A 20,802-nucleotide genomic window follows, 5' to 3' on the forward strand; every position below is an offset into this window, starting at 1 on the left:
AAGAGGAGGTTTTGGGAACCCCAATTTTAAGCTGGTCAGTCAGAAGTTCTGGAGGCCTGGATCTGCGCAACTAGTGTATGCGCAGAGGAGCAGCAATTTTGGGGACTGAGCCTTTACCCTGTGGGATCTGATGCTATCTCCAGGTAGACAGTGTTGGTATTAAATTAGAGGGCACCCAGCTGGTGTCCACTGCTTGGTTTGTGGGGAAAATGCCCACACTTGGTCACAGAAGTCTTCTGTGTTGATTGTTGTGGTGTGAGAACAGAGGAAAAACATGGTTTGAGTGTTTTTCCGAAACAGGCCCCAAAACTTAAAATATGAATTTCTTCAGGAGACTGTTTGTTCAGACAAATGAAAGTCTTCATCCTACATGCCTAGAAACTTGCTTCCTCTTAACTCTAAGGGTCTTTAATTCTTTCTTTCTAGTTTTACCTGTGCTGTAAACTTGAAAATTCTTGAAGCCAAACTCCTTTGCGTCTATGAAGACTTACCTGCTAATTCTTTAGCATGGGCCTCTGAGGTAAGCTTACTCTTTCTTCTGAAATTAGAATATTCTTTAGGGTTCTATAACAGAATTGGTATTGTCCAATTAAATCAAGCTTTCCAAACCATTTGTATGGGCACAGTTTTGTTTCCACAGAGTAGTAGTCCTTTTTGTTGAAGCATTAAATTAAGTTCTAAATTTCATTTTATATGGTCACCACCCAATACAAACCTGAGACAGTACAGCAAAATCACATTTACCTAGAGACCTCCTTTCTAGCACTCCAAGCATTAATAATGGTTATGAGCTCGAAACAAACCAAAAACAACAAAGAAAAACAAAACAAAAAATAATCCCATTTAAAAACTTGACTTCAGTAGTGAATAAAAGATCCCTGAGTGCCTAGCGACAACTAAAACATTGAAGTCACTGCCCAGAAGCTTGCACCCTACGATCAGCCAGTTCACAGAAAGGTTGACCAGCTGATGACTTAAGAAGTGGCCTTTTTATGCTAAAGGTGACGAGTGCTGGAAAAGTCAGACAACTGAGAAAAGAGATAGGGAAATGGTCCCCAATGGCATCACTGTGTCACAATGCAGATGCACTGATCAGGACAGATATGAAGTATGTAAGGGCAGCCGGTGTGGTGTACCTTGTATGCAGGAGCTAAACCCATTCAATCCACTATTCAATTCCCTATCACTTACAACCACAACCATCTCTGCCAGAATGTACTAAGGCTAGTGATGATAAGTCCAAGATATTCAGAAATGGTTACAGTTTTTCAGTCAATTCTCTTTGAGAAAGTTAAGGTTTTGTAACATATTCCACAAAGACTTAATCAAAGGTAAAGGTAAAAAGATCCTTGTAGAGGGTAACCCTTGACTGCTGACAAACCATCTACTCAGAGAAACTCTTCTCCGCCATCGTAGATGAGTCATTTAATAGACTCATGTACTTCAAGGTCAACACTTCCACTTACTCCACCCCTTTAACTAGGAAAGACCTTTCACCAACGCTGTCTTTAGACACACATTGCAATTATTTATATTAGGATAAATTTCAAGTCATCTTCCTTTAGCATGGCCTGAGGGCAGGCCTCTTGCTCATGTTCCTTCAGGAAGATAATGGAGTCTTCTCCTAGTTGAACATGTGCAGAACTTTTTGGAATAGCTATTGGCCAGTGGCTGTGGCTTTCCATGTGCATTGGACACGTTCCTTGCTCTCATTATTCCTTGCTCTCATTACTTCTGGCAGGAGTTGGGGCAGGTGCAGGGAGGGTAGGGGGACTGGAATTCATTTGTGGACTGTTAAAACGTCAGGAACTCTCTTTGGCCTGGAGTTTATTTTGACTTCATTTCCTCCACTGCTCTTTATTTCTTTTCAGGTTAAAGTTTTGTGTTTCCCTCCTTAGCTTTTCCTCTGTTTGTATTCAGCTCCTTTGTAGAGCTTGCTGGGCATGTCCCTGATTGAGCAGTGGGTTCTGGCCTGCTTTAGGCTGGGGTGCCTCTCAAAAATTAACAGCAGTTGCCTTTTACTAAAGACCTATTATGTTTCTGATGCCACATTAATAGCTGCTTTATATATTTTATCTAATTCTCACAACCACCCTATGACATGGGTAGAATTAGTGACATTTTAGAGCAGGTTTTGGCACTGAGAGGATGGTCTGTATGCTGAAAGGTATACAGCTAAGAAATGACAAGGTAAAACTCTACCTCAAAGCCCAAACTCCTTCTAGTGTACTATGGGGCCTTATGGGTAGTTTCTGTTTCAAGTTCCAGAACAGCAACTTCTCATTATTCCTCAACTTCGCTATTCCGATTTTACAACAGTGTTATTTTATCTTTTTTCTACTCAGATGTTCACTGAATTTAAATCTAAAAATTGTTCCAATCATGTGTTCATTACATATTTCTTTTCACTGGTGAAAAAATGGAAAATAAGTTAGATTCCACTTAAAAAATATTATGATTATACTTCCAAGTCTTCAGTTTACCTCTTCACTTCTGCTTCTGCTGGCATTGCTATTTAGAATATATTCAATATATAGAGTATATTCAATACCATTAAGCCTGAGGATATTGATTGTTGTTTATGTTCCAGTTCCTTAGAAATCCAAGTTGTTTGTTTTCACCCCAGAAGGTCCAGGCTTTTTAAAAAGGCAATTCATTTCACATGGGCTAAAACGTGCTTTATTATGTCATACAACTAATTACCATAATTAAAGTTAAGTTAGATTCCTGAACATCTCAAAATATAAAAACATCTCTATGTAAGTGACAGAAACTCTTGTCTCCTTTGATATTAGAGAAACTGCTGTACTGATGCAACTCAGAATTTTAAGAATTTTTAAGAGTCTGCAGGATTAGATACGAAATAACTTAAAGCTCAGTGATTTCTAACGAATAGGAAAATGATATATAATAAAAACAGATTAAGAGTAAAACATCCTTGTAGAAGCTATGAATAATTAGTGTAATTAAGCAGTTTTTCCTCATTCACAACATTTGATATTCTATAATTTTGTTGTTCACAAAATGTTATGTTTTATAATTAAGGCTTGGTTTGCCTCCAGCCCAACTTAGAATGTTTCCCAGCTACCTGCTGGTTGCCTATCAGTAGGTTTTGGGGCTACTGACAGAAATTCTCCTTAGCTGAGTGTATCTAGTTCTGTCCACCAGTGAGCCCCTCAGCTCTCTAACAGCTTCAGGCAAGACGTGGGAGAAAGATATTGTGGCTAATGTAAGAATGGAGAGGTTTCTTTATCAGTTTCAGAGAGTAGAAATTTTCAACAAAATCTCTGGTGTTCAGCAGTCATTGTTGCAAGATTTGGAATTTAAGACAGGTCTCATGCTGTCACCCAGGCTGGAGTGCAGTGGTGCCATAGCTCTGCAACCTTGAATTTCTGGGCTCAAGCAATCCTCCCACCTCAGCCTCCTGAGTAGATGGAACTACAAGCATGCATCACCATACCCAGCTAATTTTTTTAAATTTATTTTTTGTAGAGATAGAGCCTTGATATGTTGCCCAGGCTGGTCTCAAACTTCTCACCTCAAGCAATTCTCCTGCCTTGACCTCCCAAAGTGCTGGGATTACAGGCATGAGCCAATGTGCCCAACCAAGATATGTAATTTTTCTAGAAATCAAAGTTAGCCAGAGGCCATGGATCCTGGGTGACCTCAAGGCTGAGACCTGCTGTTTCCACCAAATGATGACTCAGTGAAGTGACCTGACCTCTGCTTGCCTCATCAGCTTCTTCATGAGCAACTCTCTTCTTAGTGAATTTCTTTCAGCTTCCTGAAAATACTATGCTTTTCTATCTCAGGGCTTTGGTGCAATCTGTTTCTTTTGTCTGAGGTGCTTTTCTCCTCCCTCTTTACCTAACTCACACTAACCCATCTGTCAGGTTTTAGTTTAACAGCCACCTCCTCTGGAAGCTTTACTTGACTCATCAGACTATGTAGAGTTTCCTGTTTAGACATTGCCTCAGCATCCTGTACTTCTCCTTCATAACCACTGCAGGCTTATCATTATTTGTTCAATGTTTATTTTCCCCATTGGACAGAAAGTTCCATAAGGGCAAGGACCATGTCTGTCTTGTTTACTGTTTTATCCCTAACACCCAGGTCAGTGGCTAGCACACAGAAGCATTTTATAAATACTAGTCAAATACAACAGTTAAACAGGAGCACTATTAACAAGACCACTGCTCTAGAACAGCCAAGAGGTGTTGCTGTCCTCCTAGGACTCAATGGGAACTCTTAGAGTGCAGTGTCCTTGATCTGTAGGCTTACTGTCTTGGAACCTTTGCTTTTTCAAGACAGCTTCTGCACAATTTCCACTTCCTTCACAAGTTGTCTAGGAATACCTTGGAGCTGGCTCATCATTGTGAATAACTCTGTGTTCTCCCTAGCTTTGAAAACTCTCAGTACACATTTCGCTACTGGACAGACCCAAAAGGTTAAGGACAACAGATTCAAAGCATCCTTCCACCTGCATCAAAATGTTTTCCAATATCCATGTGAAGTGGCTTACAGCATACTAATTAGAACCTCCCTGAAGATAAAATTTCAAAGCTGCTATTTGGTTCCTAAAGCTGATGCTGTGTATTCTGATATTCAAATGGAAATTCCTGTAAGCAGTACTCTGGATGGTAGAATGATGGGTGATTTTTATTTCTTTTATAACTTTATTTTTCAATCTTTTAATATAGAATATTTTATGATTGGAGGAAAAAACGCTTAAAAAAAAATAAATGCACTGCACTTAGATTTCTCCTTCAGTTACATGACAAGCCATGCAGAGAGACAAGTCATATATAGAGATACCCATTACCAACTTCTTCCTTATCCTAAACTTTGTGCACTGCCTTGAGACTATCTAATCTTGCTTGTAGTAACATCTGTCCTAGGCATGGTATCAGTGCTTCTGCTTCGCAGCAAGGTGAAAAAAAGGAGTTATAAGAAGAGGAAAAATAACCGTTGGGTAAGTGTTTAAAGCTGTTTAAAAATAACCATGGTTTAACTGTCTAAAACTGTTTAACGACAGTCTGTTAACAAATATTCAGAGGTTAAACAGTTTTGAAAGGTATCAATAGACATCAATACGATTAGTGTTTTCTGGCATCCCACTTCACTAAGCAAATTACCATAACCTAATACTTGGTATTGATTACATCTGAACAAAGGTAATAGACACAGTATATAGATAGGAAAGTTATATTGTGCTTCTGCTTCTGACCCTCATTGCTTGGATGGAATAGAGTGATACACTGCCCAATAGGCTTGGGGGCCAAAATATATGTTAAAGAAATAAAAGCCCTCTACCAAAGCATACATAATCCTCATGCATATTTAGTTCTACAAGCCTAGAAGCATCGAGTAGCTGTTAATGCGACCATTTAAAACAGTTATATTTTAAATATATTTTATGTAAGCAAAAACATTAAGAAACATCTAAAAGTTAGTTATTTTGGTGTAAGAATCCAGCTGTCTCTATCTCTGGCTGAACGAATATCTTTAATAAACTATGCTGATCCATAATCTTACAGTCACAGACTCTGAAGTAGGAATAGAAATGGAAATTGATAAACCATTTTTAATTTTTTTCTTTTTTCTAATTTCCAATTTTCTCTCTAAAGATGGCTTGTAAAAATTTTAATGTAAACACTATATAATTTCAAAATAAAAATTAAGAACTCTATATATAATTAGTCAAAATAACTAAAATTTGCTCAGCTAAAAGTCTTTAAAAATGCTCAAGAGCAAGCAAATAAATTTTGAGGCTAATAAAACAATTCTTCCCAATAAGTTCAGGTTATTAAAATGGCAAAGTTATCAGTGTTTACTGGTAACAGTTTAATCATTATAAAATGGTTAACATATTATCACATATTAAATGCATTTTTAAAATGACATAAAACAAAATACATAAAAATAGCAATTACAACGTAGGAGAGCCTTCAACTTTGACATACTTCTATAAATAAGAACTGACATACGTTAATCTTAAGACTTAAAGATTAATGAGGTAACATACGTAAAGTGCTTTGTGTTCCGGGGATAAAAGTGATATGACTAATAACTCAAGATCTCAAAGTTGGGCAGGGAGGAGGTATCAGAAGGGAGGAATAAGGAAAAACGTACCGTGCAAATATGAGGCCAGTGTTCAAACTGTTGTAAAATTCCTTGATTAAGGTCTTCTTTATATAACTCTTTGTAAAAATGTGGAAGCTTAGATATCCAAATGCCATTGTTATGCTTGTTTAGTATTTCCTTTATGCGGTTTTGAACCTCATCCATTTTATAAGTGTAAGAGGCAGGAGGCGTGACATTGGGTTTTTCAACAGTCTGATTTAAATTATCTTTAAATTAAAAAAATAATAGAATTAACCAAAATGCTTAACATTTTAGATTATCCCCATTACCTAATATTTGCATCTTCAGGTTCTGCTATAGTGTGGGCTTGTGGTAGCCAAAGGACTTAGAAGGGAGCAGGATTAGGCAGAGCAGCACCATGACAACCTCATTCTAAGTTTTAACCCTGAAATAACCAGCAGTGTTTCTTGTGGGTCAAGAAACACCCAAAGAAGGAACCTAGTCCCTTTATTTTGCAAGGATGCTTCATAGTTTAAACATCAAGATGATCTTGCTATGTAAAGAATAATTAAATTATTTAACCACCTGTTTTCTACCTGCTGAGGAAGATTACATTTTATATATTAGTTTACAGGCAATACTGAATTTAAAGCTATATTCCACAGAACATAGGAATAATGCCTTAACAGATCAAATAACTTTTTGATCTTATACAAGTTTTGTACCAGATAAAAAACTGCCTGAGTTTGAATATTATGATCAATATGCACCTTTATTAATGGAAAACAAATAATTTAGCAATACACAAAAGTTAAAAAATTGATCCATCTACAATAATCATCATCCTAGCCTCAGTTTATAAATATAAATAAAAGGTTTGGAACCCACAGATAACTTTTATTTCCCCAATATCAATTATTTATCTTTCATAAGTGTGTATTTATAAAGTTTTGGCTTTATAGCTCTTTTACATTTCATTTTTACTTAAAACTTAGAATGTGAGAGTAGTATCCCCAGACAATAAAGAAATCTGAGTGTTTACTATAGCTGACAGTCGTGAAATTTTAAGAACTATGAAATTTATTCCAAATCTCTAGGAAATTACACTGAGATACAGATCTGAGTATATTAAATATTACCATCTACATGCAAAATATCTGCATATTTTAATCAGATAGTATCTCTGCTGGGATTCAGTAATTTTTATTTTTATTTATTTATTTATTTTTTTTTGAGACGGAGTCTGGCTCTGTCGCCCAGGCTGGAGTGCAGTGGCCGGATCTCAGCTCACTGCAAGCTCCGCCTCCCGGGTTTACACTATTCTCCTGCCTCAGCCTCCCGAGTACCTGGGACTACAGGCGCCCGCCACCTCGCCCGGCTAGTTTTTTGTATTTTTAGTAGAGACGGGGTTTCACCGTGTTAGCCAGGATGGTCTCGATCTCCTGACCTCGTGATCCGCCCGTCTCGGCCTCCCAAAGTGCTGGGATTACAGGCTTGAGCCACCGCGCCCGGCCTCAGTAATTTTTATTTTAATTTGCAGGTAGCGACAGTGTGATTTGGGGATGCTGCCTCTGAGAATGCCAGGAAGCCCAGAGGGAGCTGTTCCTTGAAGACACTTGGATGCTGACTCTGCTCTTCCACCAAAGGGCAAGATCTGGCCTTGCTAAGTCTTAGACTGGGACACAGAAAAGAAGGTTCCAGCATATCCACATATATTTCCTATTAAGGGTATAGCTAATTTATTTAAGTTCTTCCCAAATAATGATATAAAAGGACTTGGAAGGAGGAAAAGATTAAGTTTCTCATAACTGGCCAGACCCTCCCATAATGAGAGTGTGTCAGCAGCTGACCCACAGTTGTGTCTGCAAACGCACTTGCTCTGTGGGGCCACTGGGGCCATCTAAGTCCCTGCACCTTTTGTTAAACAAATTAAAGTAGTAATGGAGCTGTCAATCATGTAGGAGAGGTTGTGTACACGTGTGCATATCAGCTCTGCCGGGTGAACTGCAATCCTCCTGAAGTAAGTCCTCTTGTTTCTGTAGAAATAGTTTATACTAATTTAAGCTTCTAAAAGGATATTCAACTTTACCATGTAGTCATGTTTCAGAAAATGCCTAGGTAAAAATAATTCATGTAAACAAAAATCATATTGTTCAATTAACTTCCATTAAGAAATACTGGAGATGTGTTCTTATAAAAAAAAAAAAAAAAGGATTTCAACTAAGAATCACACTTAAACCAGCAAATAATGTAAAATCACACTTACATTTCACACACCATAAGCACTGATACGAAAACACTGTCTCCCTGGGTGGGTCTATGAGCAGGGGATTTACACATTGGTTGGAGAAGAAAAGGTAACCAGTGGTTGCATTTCTAACCTTCATATTCTTTGACTTATACTATGTCTCCTATTGTTTTCTTAACAGCCCGCCTGGATTCTATAATCCAAATAATTATTTATATTCATATTTAGATGATTAGTGGTAACTGCACACAGTTTAGGGTGCTAGCTTTTAAGTGGTGAAGTATCTGAAACTCTTTTATAAATTTAAGTACCATATTTATGCACTTTTGATCTACAGCAGATGTTTCCTTTATGTGAGGCCTCAGTCTCCAAAGTCTCAGGGGTGCACCCCCTAAATGGTGAGAGGGTAAGGGACACAAGCATCTTTGCAAGCCACACATGGAGGTGACACAGAGTAGGGCTAGGGAGAGGAAGGCCTCAAGTCAGTGTAATAATGATATCTTTGGGAGGCACCATTTTCTCTTAAGATCACTTCGATTCATGATGTAAAGAAATTAGGAAAAAGGGGAGGAAAGATATATTCCAAACAGCAGAAGGTGACAGCAAATGTAAAAAGCCACCACCAGACATTTCTTGGCTCCAGAAGCCAATACGTATCTCAAAAATGTTTAGAAAACATACCACTCATTTCCTTAGTAGAGGTTCTTGAGAGATGAATCTGCAAAGGTGGCTGAAGGGACGCCTTTGGGCTAAACCTAAGGTATTTAAAAAAAAAATAGTAAAATAAATGTAAATAGCAAAGTCTATACCAAGTTTTAAACTCTATACTTTTCACTTAAAGTCTCAGTGGCATTTAACAGCAAAACAAGTCATTAAAATAATTTAAAATCAGAAAAAATAAAAATAAAACCTGGCATCATCTTTCATGTTTCATATTCACTCAGAGAAAAGTATGTTAAAAGCTAAATTTAAACTAGGTCTTTGAAAGCCTCTTTCAAAACTTGGATGTCAGAATTCCAATTAATCACTTATAAAAAACTGGTAAAACAGAATAAAGAAGACCACGCAAAAATAAACAGTTGGAAACAAAGAGCATTTTGGAATATAACCAAAAAATGAAGGACTTGCATCACCAGATATTGAAATGTATTATGAAGTTACAACACTTAAATGAGCTGTACAGATAAGTAAAATGGTAGAGAACTTAGAAACATGCAATTTGCATTATATCTTGGAACATAATGAAAGTGGCATTTCAAAACAGACAGGTGAGGGACTGGTCAAATAACTATTTGAAAAAAAGAAACAGATCCCTACCTCATACCCTCACTAAAAATAAATTTTATATAAATTATACTGGATATATGTAGGAAGATTTTTCCAAATATGAAGACAAAGAAATAAACCCCACACATACCATTTATATTCATGTCTGTTTCCCACACTAGACTCTAAGTGTCTTAATTGTTTGTGTTCCCAAGTGCCTGGGGCAGTGCTTGATACATGCAAGGCAAATGAATACTGTAAGAATGACTGAATGAATAAATGACTACAACCTGTCCAGCAGTGGGTACGGGACTATAGTGGGTGATAGTGACATGGTACATATAGCTGCCAGTTTTTGAATAGTATGGAACAGTCTAAAAATTAGATCAATTCCTTGAAATAAAGCACATTTTCTTATAATATTTTAATTCTAAAAGAAATGACTAGATTCTAGGCTACCATAAAAGCTTACTTGGTATATGCAATTATAAGACCATCCTATTTGTGTATTAAATATATCTGTGTAATAGCAGAAGATGCCAAAAACATTTCCAACTCCTACTTTTGCAGAACTGGTAGGCAGACAGTCCTACTTCCTGCGCACCAGCCCAAAACATGTAAACTGGAAGCTTCCCCTGCTTTAAGTAAGCACTGAAGGCTTCAGTAGAAGGTAGAGGGATATGAGCAAAGAGTGAGAGTACACAGAAACTATGGAAGGGACTGCTATGGTTCAATCATCACCATGTCTACTGGAGAGGAAAGAAAAAAAGTGTATATAGCAAAAGAAAGCTCTTCAAAGGAAATTGCTGGGATGCATGAAAAACAAACATAATAAAATAAGATGACAGAGGTCTAAGCAGTTTTATAACACTAAGAATAAAATACATTGTTTCTTAAAAGACAAAGAGTTAGACTGGTCCAGAAAAAACCTTCCAAATCTAAACATACGTTGTTTATTAGAGACATATTTATAGTCCATAAATATTTAAGACATACTATGTGCCAGACATTGTGTCAGACAGTAACTGTCAATGATCAGCAAGATAAACATGCCCTATTCTCTGGGGCTATACAGTATAGTTGAGAAATGGAGCATGGTAAGCAGCTACTGAGATACCCTCAAATCTTCCCTCCAGGTATTCACAGCCTTGTGTAATTCCTTCCCCTTGAGTAACCTGCTTCTAATCAATAGAAGACTTGAAGGCTGAAGGGATCACAAATAACTAGATTACAAAAGACTGTAGTTTCAACTTTGCTAGTATAATCTCTCCTTTGTGGCTTTGATGAAGCAAATGGCCATGCTGGGAAGAACCATGTGGCAAGAAACCAAAGATGGCCTTTGGCTAACAGCCACATAGGGACTAACGAACAACCCAGAAGGAAGTGCATTGTGCCAATAACCATGTGAGTAGGATTGAAAGCAGATTCGTCTTTAATTGAGCCTTCAGGTAAGACCCCAGCCATGGCTGACACCTTGACAGCAGCCTCATGAGAGACCCTGAAGCAGAAGACCCAGGTTGACCACGTCTTCCTTCCTGACCCACAGAAACTATGAGGTAAGAAAATATGTCTTGTTGTAAGCTAATAACTTTGTGGTAATCTGTTACACAGCAATAGATAATTAATGCATTGACAAAATCTAAGAACAAAGTCTACTAAGTGCTATGATAAGGGCAGTAGGTGTAATAAAAGCACACAATGGAACTAATAAACCAAATTAGGAGATAGAGGAGGAAGTAGAGAGTAAAGGTTATTAGCACTTATTATGAAGTTGTAATAATGTGAATAGCTTGGTACTGCAGAATAGAGAGGTAATCAATTATTCTGAATGGCAAGTCCAGGAACTGAATCATATGTTTATAAGGCCTTAGTACTGGTAAAGATAGAATTACAAATCAGCAGAGAAAGAAAGGATTGTGTAATAACTGATACAGGACATCTGGCTAACAATAAAAAAGGATTCCAACTCTCACACTGTACAATAAAATAACTTCTGGATGAATTAAAGACTAAAATGTAAAAAAATGAAGCCACAGTTACAAAAGAAAACAGAAGACATTTTACATAATATTGGGTGGAAATGCTTTTCTAAGCATAATACCTAAAAGTAGAAGCCACATAGTAAAAGACTGATAGCTGTAAGCATGCAACATTTTAAAGTTTTTGTATACAAAAAATACAATAATTAAACGAACTGAGGGAATACTGTCAAGATATCACAAAGGGCCAACTCTTTAATTTATAAACCACTTTTAGATGTTAAAAGAAAAGAGCCAACAGAAAAATCACGCAAAGGACAAAGACATGAAATTCACATAAGACCTATAATGGGCTAATAAGTACTATGACAAAAATGTAACTTCCTTAAGAATCAAAATCAAGGAAATAAAAATTAAAACAGATTTTTTTTCACTTTTCAAAGTAGCAAAGCAAAAAACAGATGCCCAAAGTTGGCAGGCATACAAGAAAATAATCACACTCATACTCTTCTAGAAGAAAACAAATTATTATAATCTGTTTAGAGCATAATTTAATAGAAGCCTTAATATATATACCCTCTTACCCACACATTTTATCTCTATTAATTTATTCCAGGAAATTAGCCATGCCATTTTTCTAGAACTTTTCAATTTGTTAACAGGCAGGCATGAGTTCTTAACTGGAATTCTTGAGAACGAGCTTTGAGGGCTCATGAATCTACTGACTGGTATGAGATGATGCATGCATATGTATATGTACATGTGTGAATTTTTCTGAGAAGATCATTTATAGCTTTCATCAGCTTTTCAAGAGGTTGGGTGACCTCAAAAACTTTACGTGTCCTTTATAACAGGTTTAACTGCTTTTTACTACATTAATATTTCATAAGTAGATATAAATGCTTTTGCTATTGCTCCAGTTTGATATTTCGATTTTATAACTACAAATGTTAACCTAACATCTGCCACTGGGTGGTATTTAGATTTCTCTTAAAAGGTATCTTTCAAATTGTACTATGTGCTTAAGACTTGATTAAAATGTTGTACAACATCTCAAGCAATCTTTAATTAAAATATGTAGCTTTTTTTTTTTTTTTTTTTTTTTTTTTAAGAGACAGGGTCTTACTCTGTTACCCAGGCTTGAGTGCAGTGGTGTGATTATAACTCAATGTACCCTGGAACTCTTGGGTTCAAGTGATCGTCCCACCTCAGTCTCTCAAGCATCTGAGACTACAGGTGCACACCACTATGTCCAAGTAATTTTTTTTTTTTTTAAGAGATGAGGTCTCACCATGTTGCCCAGGCTGTTCTTGTACTCCTGGGCTCAAGTGATTCTCCTGCCTCAGCCTCCTAAAGTGTTGGAATTACAGGCAGGAGCCATGGTGCCCGGCCTGCTGTCAATTTGAAAACTTTGTATTCTGAAATACCAATAAATTCACGGGAAATTTCAAAAAGTGTACTTAGAGGTCCCATGTACCCTTCACTGTTTCCCCTAATAGTAAAATCTTGCATAGTATATATCAAAACCAGAATACTGGCAATGGTACAATTCAGAGCTTATTCAGATTTTTAGTTGCATATAGATGTGTGTGTTTAGTTCTGCGCAATTTACCACATGTACGGATTCAGGTGCCCACCAGTACAATCAACATACAGAACCATCCCATGGCTAAAAGGGTTCCTCTTGCTCTCCCTTTATAGCCATACCCATCCCTTAAATCACCCAAATCCTTAACCTCTGGCAACCACTAATCTGTCATCTATCTTTATAATTTTATCATTTCAAGAATGTTATATAAATAAAATCACACAGTATGTCGCTTTTTGAGATTGGCTTCTTTCATTCAGCATGATTCCCTTGAGATCCATCAGAGTTGCTGTGTGTATCAATAGTTCATTACTCCTTTTTACTGTGGAGACATATTCCGTGATAATGAATGTACTACAGTTTGTTGAACCATTCACTTACCAAAGGATGTCTGGGTTGTTTCTATTTTTTGGCTAATATAAATAAAGTTACAGTGAACATTTGTGGACAGGTTTTTGTGTAAACATAAGTTTTCATTTATCTGAGATAAATGTCCAGGAGCACAACTGCTGGGTCATATTATAGTTGCATGCTTTCAGTTGACAAGTAAAAATTGTATATATTTATGGTATGCAACATGATGTGATGTTTTGATATGTGTACACTGTGGAATGGCTAAATCAAGCTGCTTACTTAACACATGCATTACTGCACATGCTTACTTTTTGTGGTAAAAACACTTAAAATCTACTCTCTTAGCAATTTGCAAGTACACAATATATCATTAACTACAGTCACTATGAAATACAACAGATGTATTGAACATATTTCTCCTAACTGAAATTGTGTACATCCACAACCCCCATCCTAACCCCATTTCCCTACCTTTGGTAACTGCCATTTTACTGTTTCTATGAGTTCGACTTTTTTAGATTCCACATATAAGGTCATGTGGTTTTTCTTTCTGTGCCCAGCTTATTTCACTTAACATAATGTCTTCCAGGTTCATCTATGTTGTTGCAAATGACAGGATTTCCTCCTTTATGAAGGCTGAACAGTAAGTATTCCATTCAGTAGATATAATGCATATTCTTTATCCATTCATTCATTAATGGACACTTCAGTTGATTCCATGCCTTGGCTATTGTGAATGTTGCTGCAATGAACATGGGCAAGCAGATATCTCTTCACTGATACACTGATTTCATAGCCTTTGAATATATACCCAGTAGTGGGATTGCTGATAGTTCTTTTTAAGTTTTTGAGAAATCTCCATACTGTTTTCCATAATAGCTGTACTAACTTACATTTACCTCAGCGGTGTATTGGGGTTCCCTTTTTCTCCACATCCTTACCAGCACTTGTTATTTTCTGTGTTTTGATAGTGGCCATACTATTGGATGTGAGGTGGTATCTCACTGTGATTTTAATTTACATTTCCCTGATGATTCGTGATGTTGAGCATTTTTCCATATACTTGTTGATCATTTGTATGTCTTCTTTTGAGAAATCTCTGTTCAGGTCCTTTGCTTGTTTTTAAAATTAGGTTGTTTTCTTGCTACTGAGTTGAGTTCCCTATATTTTGTATATTAAGCCCTTATCAGGCATATGGTTTGCAAATATTTTCTCCCATTCCATAGCTTGTCTTTTCACTCTGTTGACTGTTTCTTCGGTGGTGCAGAAGTTTTTTAGTTTGAAGTAATCCCGTTTGTCTATTTTTGCTTTTGTTGCCTGTCCTTTTAGAGTCACATCCAAAAAAATCATTCAAAATGTATTGCTGAAATGTAGGCACACAACCAGAGAAGACAATGATACTTCTGTCACATACATACTGGATTCAACAAGTACTTTGGGTCAAGATCTGCGTTTTAACTATGTATTTTCTAGACCTTATCAAAATTATAACTAATTATATATAACATTAAATGTATACCATTATAAAAATATTTTACGGTTACTTTATTAAAAATTCTGTAATATAAAAAATTAGTACCAGTTCTACCTAACTTTTTAAAAAAATTAATTCTTCCTAAATATTCTAGTATCTGGGTTAAAGTTCCGGGGGGAAAAATTATCTTTCACAAAACAGAGTTTTTGAACACCGATTTAAAGGAATATAATACAACAAAATTTGTTTTGAAAAGGCACAGGTAGGATAGAAGAATGTGATCTTGATGCATCCACATCAGGGGTGAGCAATCTTTTTCTGTAAAGCGTCCACCAGTGCATTTTTGCTTTGTAGGCCATCTAGTCTCTGTACGACTACTCACTTCTGCCACTATTTTGCAAAAGCACCCAGAGGCATATGCAAACAAAGCAAAATGGCCATGTTCATATAAAATTTAATTTACCAAAACAGGCAGTGGGCCTGATGTGGCCCATGGACTGCAGTTTGCCATCCTCTGAGCTACCTTATAAAACTATAGTTTTGAGCCAGAAAGGAACTTTGAGATCATCTAGTTTAACACTTTCATTGGACAAATGAACAAACCAGAGACCCAAGGATGAAATAACTTATTTTACCTGACTAGTGAATGGCAGCACCCAATCTAAGACTTATAGGCTGTCTTTTACTGCCAGTCTGGTATTCTGCTGCACGGATGTCTGGCACTACTAAATAATTATGGGCATGATATTTGCAGCACAGTCGAGTGTGTAAAACTCCATCAGATTTTACTTAAACCCACAAAATTGATTGTTAAAAACAAGTTTTCTGAAAAAGTTATAAGTTATAATGAAATAGTATCTCAAAACAATTCGTGAGAGCTTTTAAATGAACTTTACAAGGAGAGACTGACAACAATGCAGATAAAACACAGAACAGAGATGCATTTAGAGAACGATGTTCAGGCAGCTAGGAAAAGCGAACTTAACTGGTAATGACACACGTCTCTACTATATGTGAACTTAGATAAAATAGAAAGCGTTTCTTTTTTAACCTGAAATTACATTTGTAACACTTTTTACCTCAGATTCACCAAACTTTTGTTAGTCAAAGGCCAAATACCTGTTGTTCGTGGACATGGTCACATGCCTTTGCACTGGAGTGTCTTTGAATGCTTCATTTCCGAGAGTTGTGTGTAGCATATAAGGAGACATTTCAGCCTCAGGCTTAACTCCAGCAGAATTTCCTTTATCTCTTAATGGTGCTGGATTAGGTTTTTTGCCAACAGAAAAATTTGAAGCAAATCCCGGTTGTCTGAGGGTTGCTTTTGGTTTTCCTATGAAGTTAGGCATACATAATGAAATCAATTAGCATCCCCAAAACCCACTTTCATTATGACATTCCCCTGACCAGATGTTTTCTGTCTATTCTCAGAATAGTTTGTAAGAACATGAAGAGGCTGCCACTAGAGGGTTGGTCAACAGGAAAAGAATAGATTGGTGAGTATTTGGCAGATAAGGTTCTTCATCCATTAGACTGGCCAGTAACTTCTGCTTCTCACCAATTGAACACTTCAGTGGTAGCCACCTCATTTTCTCGCAAATATAGCACACTCAGCTGTATCTTGGTCCTTCCATCTCTTCTCCATAAATCCAAATTCTACCCATTGTTTGAGGTCTGGGCTCAAATCTCCCTTTTGCCATTTTCATTCAAAATGATTGCTCCCTTGTCCTAAATGTTCACTGTGGCATTTAGTCATCTACTGTTTTGTATCATTATTGAACCACTTCATGGGAATTTAGTTTTAGAACTGATCGTAAGCTCCTTAAGTGTTCGGTAAACACAGGCTGAGTTGTCTATAACATTTTTGTGTACTACATAATTCATATATTCCTGAAACTAGAGGTTTTCTACCAGAAGACATAACTTGTCAAATAAGACATAAAATCATAGGTTCTTGGTGCATCCAACATTCTGGACAAGACATTCCCTGAAATAAGCTTAAAAAAAAATAAAACTACATATTACCATAACAAGCTCAATTACAATGTTCTGAGTTATTTCCCACTGTGTAATTACTTCACTTAGTAAGTCATGCTCATCACATTCACTTAAGAATTTCAAATGGAAATGCTATCTTCAGGATTTTTCCCCTGACATATGTATGTTAACAGATACAGGTATTTATCATAATACAAACAATATTTCCATAATTCCCTATGACAATGTATTCATAGACAGCCTTAAAAATGTTAGCATATAAAAAGCTCCTACCTTCTAGAAAAAATGGCATGGTTTTCTTCACTCTCATCTGACAATTAACTTGACGCCCGGTTTTCCTTTTAGAACTCCTTTGACGAGCCACAAGCTGAGCAATTCTTGCAGTTTCTGTGCAGGCCATGGCATAGCAGGTAATCTATTCATTAGAGGCAGGGGGAGAGGAGAAACATTTCTTAGGTTCCGTGTTGCCTAGAGGCCAATTCTTAGAAGTGGATCTTAGTGAGCCTACATACCCCAAGTCAAGTGGTATGCAAATATTCATGTGTCTTGCTCCTTGATAACACTAGAAGAAAACTGCATTTTCTGGAAGAGGAATCGAGCATAGTCTAGTACACTGAATCATCTTTCCCACACTGAAAATTTCATATATTTTTTAAATAGGTATTAAGCATCTACAGTGTACTAGGTACAAATTACCAAATGAACCAAAAGCAACTATGATCAAACATATAATAGCATATAATCTGTGAGCTACATTTCATTCACACTTTACACATGGGAATGCAGAGGCTCGGGAAAGTTAAGCAACCTTCCAAGTCACATGGCGAGGCTCTTTGAGTCCAAAGCATGTACTCATAACTACTATGTTGAATACAAGATTACTAAATCCTTCTCTTGCCTCTGTGATGGATATACTGGGTGACTCTGGGCAAATCTAAGTATTCTCAGCTGTAACACAGGGGTGTTTTAGACCTGGTGTTTTCCAACTGTGTTCATGGGAGCCATAGAGTTCCATGGAGAGGCCTCAAAGGGCTGCCACTGGCAGGGGCATGAGAGCAAGGCAGGGCAAGCAGGCTTCCACATCTCTGAAAACACTGCAGCTCAGCTCTGTATCTTTAAAAAAAAAAACTGGTATGATACGATATTGAAAAAAGATTTGAAGATAGAGACTACTGGGACAAGATGATCTCTACAGACCTGTGTAGTTTTCAAGTCAAAACAATGAGGCTTTATATCATAAGCTAAAATATGCTCCTGTTCTTTGGCCCAGTATTTCTATTTCTGAGACTATAGTACAAGTATATAATTTGAAAAAACAAATGTGACCTACGCAAGTATATGCAATGAGGGTATTTTAATAGTCAAAATCTGGAAACGTTTAAAATGTCCAAAACAGGGGAACAGAGTTGAGTAAATTACAGTATAGTAACTCTATGAAGCATTAATTTATTAATTCATTCAGCTATTCATTCGTTCATGCATTCAACACAGATTTATTAAGGCCTTCATCCTTAAGAAACTTATGAAGGAAAAAGAGAGAAGCAAGAAATTAAACAAAAAACAATGTGTCAAGTGTCATAACGGATGTATTACAAGGTGCAAGTAGACAGAAAGGAGGGCTTAAGTCTGTCTGGAAGGATCAGGGATGCCAAAGCATATTTTAGTATTCATATAATATTTAATTAATTTATATCTTCTCCTTAGGAAAATTATTAACTATAAGGTGAACTTCCCCTTTGACCACTTTCCTGCTCCTGGTTCCCTTGTACTCCACCACTGCCTCCTCATCCCCCATACAGAGAAACCATTAAGAGAAATACATAGATCACTCCAGACCTGATCTATGTATTTACACATGTAGAAATATACCCAGGAAACTATAGTGTATGAGGGGGTATGGGTGTTTTTGTTTCTCTTTTAGTTGGTGGTCTGTCTACATCTACTATGCTGTACAACGGGTAAGTACCAAGAAGCGAAGCTGCTAGTTCACAGTGGAAGAGCAATGACAGATCAACTGGCTACCACTAAATGGCCCGTTCTATAAACTGCTTTCTTCCAGAGAGGCAGAAGGATTTAAAATGGTATAATGATATGATCATATTGGTGTGAAGGAAAGGAAAAGAACAGAAGAGAAGAGAGAACAGCAAGAAGGCCCTGGTAGTTACGAAAAGTGATGACGGATCAGCTCCGGACTGACTAGGTCCAGATAGCAGGAATCAACATGATGAGAATTTATTTATTTATTTATTTTATTTTATTTTATTTTTTTGAGATGGAGTCTCGCTCTGCCGCCCAGGCTGGAGTGCAGTGGCCGGATCTCAGCTCACTGCAAGCTCCGCCTCCCGGGTTCACGCCATTCTCCTGCCTCAGCCTCCCGAGTAGCTGGGACTACAGGCGCCCGCCACCTCGCCCCGGCTAGTTTTTTGTATTTTTTAGTAGAGACGGGGTTTCACCGTGTTAGCCAGGATGGTCTCGATCTCCTGACCTCGTGATCCGCCTGTCTCGGCCTCCCAAAGTGCTGGGATTACAGGCTTGAGCCACCGCACCCGGCCCATGATGAGAATTTAAAACTGCCTATTAGATTTGGTGATCATGAGGTCATTAGTGACTTTGGCAAAAACATTTGTAACAGGTTTGTAATGGGCAGGTGTGATATTTATGCACTTAAGGCCTCCAGTACAACTATTTTGTTTAGATGTTGACAATGGGTAAATAATTTTTAATTTTGTGTGGTTAAAATCTTATTTTCAAAATGAAAAGAATTTGAGGAATAAGACAAAAGACATAAGAACGTAGGCCGTGATTTAGATGCTGTTTTCTCTGTCACTACCAATTGCAAATAACTAAGCTAGTACTTTCACTTAGAATTCTATCACAGGTAGGAGGTTGGAAGTGCCAGACAGGCAATTATGAACTGGTTTGATTCTTCTGACACGCACAATTACCTGCTTACCTCTCCAGATCTACTAGTCTCTATCCTGACCACTGCTGGCACACTTCTCAGATAGGCTTCTAGTGTAGGGAAACCTAGCTGTTTGAAGGGGATCCAGTCTCCAGTCAAGGATCTGTACTCTCCTTGGAGCCGGGGTAATGCTACTCCATTCTTATGAGACTGCAGAACAGCTCGCAGCATCTTTGAAACCAGATCTCCTTCCAGCATCTTTGCCTATAAGAACACAGTAGAAGGTTACTATAATGTGGCTCATTAGTCTGTGAATTCAAATAGATTTTCAGAGCTGAAACTTGTTACTTTATAAATTATTACTGCATACTTTCTGTGCAATTACAATATGGGGAAACAATTGCCATGGTAGAGAAAAGCACAAATATCGTAAGAATGCAGAGGAAAGTCAGAAGGCACAAGACCAGCCTGAAGAGGGAAGATATCAGGGAATGTTCCCAGATTCAGGTGGGGAAGCCTGAATGGAGTCCCGAAGAGCAAGATGGAATCACTCAACAAGGAGGAAGAGGGGTGGGCTGTGGGGCTGGGAGCGGTATTAGCCCAAGGAAGGGAACAGGATGTGCGAGTGCACAGAGGTGAGAGAGAAGCACATGGTGTGTTACAAAAATTCCAGACAGTTAGGTGGCTGGACGTGACTGAACAAAGACTCCAGACTGAGGGCTGAGAGGGCCAGGGAGGGGCAGACCCTGAGACTACTATATTATGCTTATGTTTGCATTTTTGCCAAAGGTAACATGGGGACTTAGGGACATTTTAAATAGGGGAACAAAATGGTCAGCTCTGTATTTTACAAAGATCACTGTTCAGCAGTGGAGAAGATAAATGGGAAGGAGAAAGATTAACAAGTTG

The 20,802-nt window shown here is 37.5% G+C and overlaps 1 protein-coding gene across 2 annotated transcripts in view; it reads right to left on the bottom strand.

Moving 5' to 3' along the window:
* The window catches only part of TDRD7 (tudor domain containing 7), an 81,935-nt gene that overhangs the window by 47,681 nt on the left and 13,452 nt on the right, over nucleotides 1-20,802 (bottom strand). Inside the window, exons 2-6 of one of the 2 annotated variants that reach the window (XM_033238034.1) lie at nucleotides 19,945-20,157; nucleotides 17,265-17,406; nucleotides 16,113-16,326; nucleotides 9,014-9,087; nucleotides 6,133-6,350 (exon numbers count right to left, since the gene is read on the bottom strand). In XM_033238034.1, the coding sequence (XP_033093925.1) occupies nucleotides 6,133-6,350; nucleotides 9,014-9,087; nucleotides 16,113-16,326; nucleotides 17,265-17,406; nucleotides 19,945-20,151 (855 nt within the window). In that variant the 5' untranslated portion in view covers nucleotides 20,152-20,157. The remainder of the gene's footprint in view (nucleotides 1-6,132; nucleotides 6,351-9,013; nucleotides 9,088-16,112; nucleotides 16,327-17,264; nucleotides 17,407-19,944; nucleotides 20,158-20,802) is intronic. The other variant, XM_033238035.1, reaches the window with a different exon arrangement.

Source organism: Trachypithecus francoisi, unplaced genomic scaffold (genome assembly GCF_009764315.1).
Source record: "Trachypithecus francoisi isolate TF-2019V2 unplaced genomic scaffold, Tfra_2.0 Lachesis_group16, whole genome shotgun sequence".
In the NCBI taxonomy this organism is placed as follows: Eukaryota; Metazoa; Chordata; class Mammalia; order Primates; family Cercopithecidae; genus Trachypithecus; species Trachypithecus francoisi.